At 36.6% G+C, this 11,792-nt stretch overlaps 1 protein-coding gene across 1 annotated transcript in view; it reads right to left on the minus strand.

Moving 5' to 3' along the window:
- Positions 1-11,792, minus strand: part of Cdk19 (cyclin-dependent kinase 19) — a gene marked incomplete at its 5' end in the record, with an annotated part of 99,230 nt that overhangs the window by 45,601 nt on the left and 41,837 nt on the right. Inside the window, 2 exon segments of the mRNA XM_013510868.1 lie at positions 1,126-1,266; positions 3,325-3,435. Coding sequence (XP_013366322.1) covers positions 1,126-1,266; positions 3,325-3,435 — 252 coding nt within the window.

Here is an 11,792-nt window from a genome sequence, read left to right on the forward strand (position 1 = left end):
CTTGAAAATATAACTCACATTGGTCACATTAAGAATTTGGCAACATCATCATCATCATCTATGGAACTGAGACTGATCTAGAATAACTTCACATTACTAAGGACTATTTTAGAACATCATGGTTAAGGGCAGGCAGGTGGAAGTCATGAAGAATGTTACAATTCAACATGGTGTGCAAAATACTCCTGCTAAAATGACAAAGGCATCTTTTAGGGTCACTACCATTGCCCCAAGTGAACTACAATGCCATAACAGGAGGTGATCAAGTTGGATGTCCAGGCTTGGCGGACCAGGTACCAAAGGATACTAACTTGATCTCTCTATGTGTTCATCACTTTCTGTAATAAATACTTCTCAGTTAGTAAAACTGGAATCTACCTAGACTTATTTCCACCATATCCCTAAAATTCTTAAAAGCCTAAAAAATAAACGAAATCATTTTAAGGGGGACTAAATAAAATCTCCAATGAAAAACTCATGAGGATTATAGCAATTCAGCACCTGTTTTCCTAAGAAAACTAAAAAAATCTCATCAGTATAAACTAAAATGATAATGTGAAGATGAGCACCTAGCATGTAATCTGATGTTAACAGATGTCACATGTACACTAAATAAGTAGTGAGTAAAATCAAACATCTGAACTGTGGCTAAGTTGTCCAATATGTATATTTCATATGTTCAGTATATTCATTTATTTATCATCAATGCTGATAACAACTTTCTTTCCACCAGATGCAATGTCATTATTTCACCTTAGGTCTTACGGGAAAAAATGAGAACTAAGTCTTTACTAATGTTTTTACTGATGATCAACAATAATATAATTAAGAAACTGGCCCAAAATGTATTTGTTTCACATATAACTGCTCCACTAAAATTAATCACTGCTTAAAAATTAAATGAATATTTTAATTATGCATAAAATAATGGAGTGATAAACAGCAAATATTAAAAGTAATCTTTTGATTATAAGTTTATGGGTTATTTCTATTCTTTCTTTTCATTTATGTGTACTTTCAAATTTTTTTATACTTAATGTTTTATTATAATTGTACCAACAAAAAAATATTCTGTTCAAAGAGAAAGAAGAGTTATATTGGTGAATTTTAAAGAAACACACTTACCAGGTCTCTGTGAAGCACCCAGTTGGCATGGAGATAGTGGATACCATCAAGAATCTGGTAAAGTAATGACTTGACCATAGATCGTGGCAACTGCATGGGCTTTTTATTTGCTTTTGATGCTCGATGAAACTTGATTATATGCTAAAAATTTAAAAAATAGAATATACTATAATAACAGATAGTCTTGGCTAACATCTTTGTCAGTAAAACCCAGTCAAGGCTACCATAAATGCTCTAGATTCAAAGTTATTTTTCAAAGACCAATAATGACATAAAGAAAATAATTTTAATAAGGTCAATCAACATTGAATCTATCTGGGGAGTAAATGTAATCATACTAATGTGGGTTTCTAATACGAAATTTACTGAAACTATTAAGATTTTCATTAAATACGACCAAAAGTTACAAAGAGTTAATACATATTTAAGTACCTGCCTAAAAAATTTTAGTTCTCTACTGATGAAAGATTAAAAGAAAAAATAGAAGAAAAATTCAATCTTTACTATTCTCTAAACAGCACTGAGTGCATCTGGGTGATAGCACTATCAATAAGGATATCACTGTGTCAGTACAGAATGAATTAAGACATGGTCCCAAGGGTTAATATTACATAGGAACTAACTGGAAAGGAGGGGAAGGAAAGGATAGAAAAAATAAAGAAATTAATTGCCTTGCAATAAATACAACAGAATCATCATATTCTACATATATACATGGGAAATGAACCCTAGGCCTTCACACTGAGCTACATCATCAGCCCTTTTTCCACTTTTTACTTTGAGACAGGGTCTAAGATTTCCAGACTGGGCATGAACTTTCGACACTCTTGCCTCAACCTCCCAGAGTATTGGGTTTACAGGTGTACCTCACCACTGCCAAACTCATATTGAAATGTTTATATCTGCCTTGTATATACTACTGGTTATAAAAACACTGTAATAACAGGAAAGAAATGCTACTTGCCATCCCTAGCCCCCTACCTCCCACTTCCAACTCGACTCTACCTTCTATCTAAAATATGCCACAATGGACACAAAGGACTACTTAAAATCCTACTCATATAGCACTGGTGAAGTTGTCAGCAGGGTTCCAGTAACTCTAGATTGCACAAACAATTATTATGTTATTTATATAGCTTTCTTATTTTCATAAACTGTTCTACAACATTCACTTATTTTTAAGAAATACTCAAAAATTTGGGTTTATATAAATTATTTCCAACAGTAATATAACAGGAGGAACATACATAACTTTTTTTTTTAAAAAAATACATTTTTAAAAAAGGAAAAGAAACAGATAAAACTAATTTGTGCACCATGTTGGACAAGACAGCCCTACAGGATCTTATTGGTCCCAATGCATAAAACCTTTCATCATATCATTGATGTTCAAAGTGAAGTATGTATGTTATCAAGTAAGCCTTGGTAGAAATATATGGGAATGTAGAAAAATGGGGGGAAATAAAGTTTATCAATATCCTTGAAGAGAGTTGGGAAAAAACACTGGAGGGTCTAGTCAGCTGCTTAATGGCATGAACTCTGAAAGTTCCTTCACACATGAGTCTATTAAAGTTATTCCTAAATAGAATTATAACTTACATACATGACAAATCATACCATATTGAATCAGAATTTAATTACCCCTAATTTGAACTTACTGCCAAACTTGAATTATTTTGTACTTTCAGTAGCTATTCAAATAAAATATTTAAATGTCTTTGTTCCTAATTTTAAGTTAGGAATCAGAATTTTTTATTCCTTCATATAATCATAAAACCTCCTAGAAGTCTACAAAACTATACATATACTTCTACTTTGTGGACTCAGTTTAAATGGCATAACGCCACAAGAAGTTGACCTTAACTTAGAAACTATTCTCAAGTACACACCTGGTTAAACTTAAACTATCGTGTATATCACAAAGGAAATTTTCACTACACATATTAGTAAACTGCCATTAACTACTTGCATAAAATTACAAACTCTTATTAAAATTTTCTGAAGTAAAATTTTGAATATTACAAATAGTATCTTCTTAATAAAAGTTATTTTACTGCTTAGCTTCTTTAAAAATCAACACTGATTTTTAAGTTTATTTTAAGCTGTGGTTAATAGCAGGTTTTCCTTTCTGTGTAGCCCTTACAAATACGCTCCATATTATAAAAAACAGTCCTGACTACACAGTGGGTTTAGACTTACCCATAAGTCATGTTCTGCATAATCAAACAGCAGCCACACTTTTCTGTCACTGTGAGAAAGGAACACCTTCTGCAACGCGATCACATTAGGGTGCTTCAATTCTCGCAAAAGCTGAATACAAGAAAAAGATCACTTCTGTTAGTGAGAAGAGGGAAATGATGAACTTCTTATAATTTCAAAACGAATTTTTTCAAAAATTTAGAAAACACAGGTAAGCAAGATTCAAAAAATAGTGTCCAAATTACCAATAATCAGAGATAAGCTCTGTCCAGACTTGGTACGTATCTTTTGATCCTTTTTCTATGTGTGTATGTTCCTTTTATAAAAAATTTTAAATGGTACTAGACAAAAGTACTACTGTATAATTAAATAATTAATTAAATTTGGGTACATCTGCACCTTTTTTATTAGAGAAACAGCTTCTTCCCCCAACCCTGGGGAAAGTGCAAATGCATACCACAAATTCTACACATTTCCTACACTTGGGGAAATCTCAGAAGTCAACACATCTGGACTGCCATGGATAAGCTTTATCCTGGGAAAACCACCTTCATGATCATGGTCTCTCCCCTGCCAGGTAAATACACGAAATTTCTGCCTTCTTGGGAGGCAGAAATCATGTATTTGTACTGTTTACATCTACTCTAGCACAGTACTGGTGCATAATATTTGACAAAAGGAGATTTAACAATTCCTACACTTACTCATGCCTACAGTAGTGGCTAAGGCATTTTAAAAGAGCAGTGAATATAAGTAGTAAACTGATATATAATAAGCCCACTGATAAAAACTGGAGTTATAAGGTACTACAGTTTGGCTCCTGAATGCCCCTCGAAGTCGCATGTGTGGAAGGATTTGGTGCCCAACCTCTGTAGCTATTGGGTGGTGGCGGAACCTTTAGGAGGCTGGGCCTCATGAAAGGAAGGTTGTAGTGATGTGCTCTTAAAAGGGATACTGGGACCCTGGCCTCTCCTCTCTCTTCCTCTCTTTCTTTGCTTCCTAGAAGTCATGAGGTGACAGACTCTGCCATATGCTCCTGTCATAATGTACTATGCTGTCAGAGGCCCAAAACAACAAAACCAAGCAACCATAGGCTGAAACCTCTGAAACCACAGGCCAAAATAAGCCTTGTCCCTTATGAAGTTGATTTACTCAGGTATCAGACTGAGATAATCAGTCAACTAACACCAAGGCGATCCTGGAAATAGAAAAAAAGGTGGGGGCCTTAAGAAATCTCTGAGCTAGCCAGGTGTGGTGGCGCACACATGTAATCCTAGCACTCAGGAGACTGAGGCAGGAGGATCGTTTTGAGTTCAAGACCGGCCTGAGCTACAAAGTGAGCTCAAGGCCAGCCTGAACTACATAGCAAGACCCTGTCTCAAAAAGACAAAACAAGAAATCTCTGAGCCACCCTAAGACAATAAAAAGAGGAAAGACAGACCACATTAGCAAGTGAAAACTCAGCACTTGGTACATCATAGAAAGTTGCTTGATAAAATATTTAGTAACGACATTAACCACTCAGGTAAAAAGCCTTATAAATATGCCTGCCTCAGACTGTCCTTAACCAGGGTTCGGATTTAATAGGTAGAAAGAAACATTCTCAGTTTGATAAATATTTTAATGCCTTAAATGTAAAGCTTCCCAAGCATGTGAGCACATGCCTGCAGTCATAGCACTTAACAGGCTCAGGCAGGAGGGTCCCAAGTTTGAGGCCATCCTAGGCTACACAGCCAGGGCCTGTCTCAAAAAAAAAAAAAAAGAAGAAGAAGAAGAGGAGGAAGCTCTGTGGAAGAAACAAAAAAGAAAAAAGGGTCTGATCCAAAGCACTTGAAATGCAAAGGAAGAAAACTTTTATTCAATATTTTATTACTTTTAATATACAAAAGTATTATATGCAAGTTCCTTTCCTTCAGTTCTAAGAATAACACTGTAAGATTAACTTGACCAACAAAACAAACAGCTAGAGAGACGGGATGGACTTAAACAGATCTGCCCACTACAAAGTCTATGTGTTTCCCACTACAGCTAAAGTCCTTGTCTTCAGTTCTTACAGTATGGTAGGAAAGACAGACATAAATACAGCAATGAGGCAAATAAAAATAAACTGCTTACCCATTCTAATACTTAGAAATAAAGTACATTTTGCCTATGCTGGAATCATGTAAAAATCATCTGAACTCCACCTGTGAAATTTTTATATACATACAACTTCTCAGTTGTTTATTTATTTACTATTTGCAATGACAGAGTTCCTCAGTTCTCTCCTTCCGGTACTATACCTCAGCTGTCTCTGTTCATCTACACTTCAGTGATCTTGCTGAAAGTGCTCTGCCAGCTGCAGACCAGGCATGAACCAAGGATATGACTCTCCAGGTTCTGTCCCCAGCCCACACGCCCTGGAACACAGGGAACAGGTAGGAACTCAGATGGGCTGGGCAGTTCCTAGCTCACCTTCTACTGTACTTTTGACAATCAGCCTCAGGACACTTTTTCCTGTTGGGTCTAGGTAGGAAAGGCAGAGATGGACAAGAAAAGACCAGAGAAAAAGTAACAGTCCCGCACCTGGGGTACGGAGGTGGAAAAGCAAGGGCTCCACTATAAACTGCTATCTCTGCTGCTACTGCTAAGATCTGTTAAGCAACCCCTTGCTTCACATGCAAGTGTTACCCCTAAGTTCCAAAGTAATGATGGAATCAGTGAAAGGTGCACTGTGGAGAAATTCACAGCTATATCTGCAGTCTCTTAACTTCTCTCCTTAAACACGTCTTCAAGGTGCACCTGTGTCATAGAGTGTATCAGAATTTCATTTCACTTTAGGCTGAATAATAGCCCACTGTATGTATGTATACCACATGTTGTTTATCCACCTGTCACTCGCGGACTATTTTGTTCCCACTCTTAATTACTATGACTAGTACTGTCTTGAATCCTGATGTACAAATGTGCGTTTGAAGCCTCACTTCAATTCTGTTCATTGTATGCCCAGAAGAGGAACTGCCACGGAGGTCATCTTTTAATACGACATACATGAAGGGACAGTACTGTATTCTAAGGAGTAACATGGCGCCTGAACACTGGACGAGCTTTTTTAGTTATCTCATTTAGTCTAGGGTCTTTGGAGTAACAGGTGTACACATGAAGTCCCAAATGTTTCCTTCTAGTCTACTCATTCCTGAACTCCAGTTTTGCCTATCTAGGTGCCTCACATCTGTACTGGAATGACTAGAGGTCAAAACTGAGGCTGGGGTCTCTATCGCTCCTGCTCTCTCTCCTCTTTCCCATTCACAGCAAGTCCGTTGTTCCAGTCAGTCAGGCAAAAGACAAAAACAAAGGAGCATCTCACTGCTCTTCCTCTGCTCTCAAATAACCAACACCTCGGGGAGTCTTCCTCAGTCCTGTTACACCTACGTAAGCTTTTCATCTACAATTTGAAAGAGCTCCGAACACCATGGCTGTCTACTGACTCATGTCACAGGAAAAGATTTCTACTTCAACAGAATAAAATGGGTGGTCAAGGGCACGTCACTTCAGTACCTGATCCGGATTCCGCAGAAGCTGTGCCTTAGCTCTGCATCATGGACAAGTGGTAACAATGCAGAATGAATTCTCGACTACAGACACATACATTCTGTGCTGTGTAGTAGATGTTCACTGACTTTCCTCCTCTCATCATGGAGAAAGCTAGTTTTGTCTCAATTTGGACATTCATTCCAATATCCCTGATCTGTAAGTATGTCTTACTATGAATTGATTATAACATCACCTTGGTTACTTCCTTTTTTACTTTTATTGAAAATTATTCTTTAATAACCACTGTGCAGAAGTATCTCACACGAACTAACATGAAGATGTTTACATATTATTTATTGTTCATCAGTCTCCATTAACACACAAGTTTTATACAGGCAAAGATTTTGGTTGGTTTTATATACCTAGTACTTAAAATGGCTCTTAGCATATAATAAGCACTCAATAATAAGTATTTGTCAAATGACTTCGGTGTTTTTTTTGAGACATGGTCTCATTACATAGTCCAGGCTGGTCTAGAACTATGTAGCCGACACAGCGAGTTTGAGGCCAGTGTGAACTAGAGAATTCAGTATATAGCCCAAGCTGGCCTTGAACCTGCAGCAATCATGCTGCCTCAGCCTCCCAAATGCTGGGATTGCAGGCGTGGGCCACCACACTCAGCTTATCCAATGAGTTACTGAACTTACATGGCTCTTAAACAATAAACTAGTAATGGCTTATAACATAAAACGCTGTTCTTTTTCATAAAGTATCCCCTTTTCAAGCGTTTTGAATGATTCTTTTTTCAGTTAACATATACTCTACCAGAAATATGACAGTGCTGCTCTAATGTAAAGAACAAGAAACACAGCTCTGGATTTTCTAGGATAAAATACTTAACATGGTGTACAACCTGAAAAGCAAAGGAATGCTGTAAGAGTGTTTCCTGAAAGAGCTGTTAATGCAATTAATGCTGCAAAATTCTAAAGAAAATGACACATAAGAACAGGACAAAAGGAAGCATACTAACAAACAATAGCAGAAATCAGCCTAGCATACTGATACATGCCTGTCATCCTAGAATTCTGGGAGGATCACAAGTTTAAGGCCAGCTCGGGCAACTTAGTGACCCACCTAGATCATCTCTCTACTTAAAATTTTTTTTAAAGGGCTGGGGATACAGTTCAGCAGGAAGACCAGTTCAGTGGGTTCAATCTCTAGTACTGCAAAAAATAAAAACATAAGAAAATCAAAAATTAACCCAATGAGTGGATAAAATGCTAATCCCTAGATAAGCATATTTACTACCCCATATACTGAAACAAGCAACAAAAAAGTAACTTTTCTGCCACTATTTAATGAAATAAGCAAGTGAGAAATAACAATAAACTACCTAAACATCCAATAAGAAAGCAGAGTGTATCTACATATTGTAGTCTCAAATATATACACTAAAAATTTTTAATTATATAAAAAAACATGGTATATTATGATATAATAGAAAAGGCTACAAAATATTAAATGACACATTTATAAAGTAGGAAATACACTAAGACATTAATAGTGATTATTAGTATAAAATGTGGGATTTCTTTTTTATTACTGGGAATTGAGCCCAAGGGCACTCTACCCCTGAGCGACACTGCTAGCCCATCTTCTTTTACTGATTTTCTTTTGGGGCCAGCTTCCCTAAGCTGCCCAGGCTGCCCTCAGACTTGGGATTTTCCTGCTGCAGCTTCTCAAGTAGCTGAGATTACAGGGAAACACTGTTTTGCTACTTATAAGTAAATCTTCCACAATAAGCACACTCATAATTTGAAAAAAAAAAAAAATACACACACTCCAAAAAATAGCCCTTTTTTTATAGAAATCTACATGCCAAGTAGGATATTATCATTATCTCTGCTTCTCAAGCTGACACTTTGCATAACTCTTAGAAAAAACACATTTTACCAGTGAAATTTAATGTCATCTCACAAATATTTGTTCAGTTGAACATCTTGCAATTACAGATATGCTTTACTTAAACATAAGCAAACTATGATTTTCCTATGGCCCACACTAAATGCTGGAAACATCCATCCCAAACATAGCACATGATCCCAATGGAGCCTAATGAAGGATATTCAGTACACACGCCAATACTTTATCCCATCTTCTTTTGAGGTATAGAAGTAACTGTTAAAAGTATCCACTTTTCACCATTTTTAATGAAATATAAAGTAACCTAAAGTTAGAATTCTAAATTTTTTTCTCAAAAGTACTCTTTAGGATTGGAGATTCTTGCTGCTGTGTTCTTTTTCTGTTTTATTTTGTTTTGTTTTTTGGGTATCAGAAATCGAACTCAGGACCTCACACTTGCCAGGCAGGCACTGCGCCACAGAGCTAAACCCCTGGCCCTGAAATTGGAGATTCTTGTGCAACTAAAACTACCAGAATCCATGTGTTTTTGTATCTACACCTTTCTTCCTCTTTAATTTTCTACTTTCTATTCTTCGAATGTATGATGCCCTTAGGAGTTCCAGACTCCTCTTTTCAAGGGAACTCCAAGTTTTCTTATACTGCAATAGGTACACCTCTGACACAGATACATACCATAAAACATGAAAAAACCAAACACACACACACATAGTGTAAATAAACTATTTTTAAGCCTACAGTTACCTTTATGTTGATACACGGTAAAGGTTAGGCTGAGCTACTTCCACGATTTGTTCGCATCTACGTATCTCTCTAATGCAAGATCCGCTGGTATCTGTGAAAGTTTGAAACTAGGATGTTCAAGTCAGGGACTTATTGTAAATTATCACGCTGCAAATCCAATTTTCTAATCTTATTTAATCATTTAGAAAATAACAGGAATAATGGTATAACACCTGCAATCCTAGAACTCTGGGAGGCTGAGGCAGGAAGATCACAAGTGTGAGCCCAGCCTAGCCCATTTAAGACGATGCCATCTCAAAACAAAACAACAACAATAACAAAATGCTGGGGATGTAGCTCAGAGTGAGGGTTGAATAACCACTACTGGAAAATACACAAATAAATATTTTTAAATAACACTACAATTCGTGTGGCCAGCAGTCTTTGCACTTGTGAGAACAGTACCAATGAATTTATTTTAGAGAAAGCTAAGAACCTCATCTTTTTAAATGCAGGACGCCTCCTCCCCTCCCCCAGAGCTGAAGATAAAGGAAATAATGTGCTTTTACAGCAAATAATGTGCTTTTATGACGGATTCCTAAAACTAATTAGGAACTAAGGTTCTGAAACGTCACACTTTCACACTCCAAGCAGACAGATGGGCTGTAGCCTTCCAGCAGGTGGCACTCATACTCTGAAAAGCAGCCAACAAAGCTGGTAACTGGCCTGCTGCGAGGGGATCTACCCTTTATATATGTGGTGGCACCCCTTCAGGGGTGCCACAGAGTCAGTGCTCCCCACTGCCATCAGCAGAAGTGCCACAGAGGTGCCACAGAGTCAGTGCTCCCCACTGCCATCAGCAGAAGTGAAAATACAGCAGCGTATATCACACAAAAACAAGTTTTAGAATTCAGAGGTGAGCTTGCGTCCTGATTTAACTAGCAGTACAACACAATGCAAGTTATTTAACCCTTCCAGTCCTATGGGAAAATACAGATGTCTACTCAAATATACACAGTTTCTGTACGGAATAACAAGTGAAAGAGATTAAGTACACAACAAAATGCCTGGAACAGACTGAGCCCCTGAAATACTAGTTTTTAACTCTTATAATCACCACTATTTTCAAGAATGTTAGGACTAAATGAGACAATCTGTAGACTACCTGGTATACAATAAATTCTTGAAAAACAGTAGCTGTTACTCTTGTTTAAGTGGAAAAAAGTTAACCATCCAACATAGTCAGAGATACTCAGCAGGGAGAACTAGCCTATGATGAAAATGGCAGAGCATTTCCTTACAGAGTACGTGAAACACCCCTCTAGTAGATTCTGTTATGGCTCCATGAAAGTTACTTCAGGTTAAAAAACCACCAGACTGGTTTCTTTTTCTCCCTAACCTCAAGTTCTGCATGGAACTGTTCTAACAGGGATATGTGAAAATCAAGTAAGAGCCATAGTAAGTCCACATCCTCTGGCCCATGACAGCACATACATTCTTCTTAAAATGTAAACATTAATCTTTTATGTTACATATTCTACATGATGTACAATAGCTGGAAATGCTTCTTATAAATCAACAATACTCTGAATATACAAAGCTTAAAAATGAAAAACAAAATGTTCAAATGAGAAGGGGAACAAGGGAAGGGGAGGGAAAAAGGAAAGAAAGGACAAGAAAAAAGAAGGAAAAAATGGAAATAAAGCTTTTGTAAATAAAGAGGGGAACAGGAGTTGAGGGGGGAGAAGCAAGATATATCATGTACAGATACAAACTCCCTATGGTGAATGTTATATTTATGTATATCTAAAATGTACCATTAAAATAAAACGTTAAAAAAAAAGAAAAGAAAAACAAGACAGATGCAAGGTAAAACAACAAGTTTACAAAGTAAACTAATTACTCTGGAATTCTCAGATGCATTCCAACTCATTTTCTGATTCATTGAGAGATAACTGAAAAACTTCCTTTCAATCCTTGCTGAAAACCTTTCTACTGTCATAATTAAATGAAAGTAAATTTGTCTGACTCTGGGCATTGTCTTTAGTGTCTTGAGGTTTCAATAAATAAATTCCTGACCAATGTTTATTTCCTTTTTTTAAAAAAAAACATTTTAAAGAGTAAAAGAAGGATAACATAATAGTAGGGGGGGCTTACCAAATTACAGACAAAGTGGTAGGAAATTATCGATGGTTATTGTTTTACATATTGTTATCTACAAGACAGTTTCTCAGGAAAACAAACAGACAAATAATAGTGAGTTACATACAAAAGAGGTAGGAGATTATCAATAGTTGTTGCACTATACTTTG

The sequence above is a fragment of the Chinchilla lanigera genome, unplaced genomic scaffold (genome assembly GCF_000276665.1).
Source record: "Chinchilla lanigera isolate Chin_1 unplaced genomic scaffold, ChiLan1.0 scaffold00010, whole genome shotgun sequence".
Taxonomy (NCBI): Eukaryota; Metazoa; Chordata; class Mammalia; order Rodentia; family Chinchillidae; genus Chinchilla; species Chinchilla lanigera.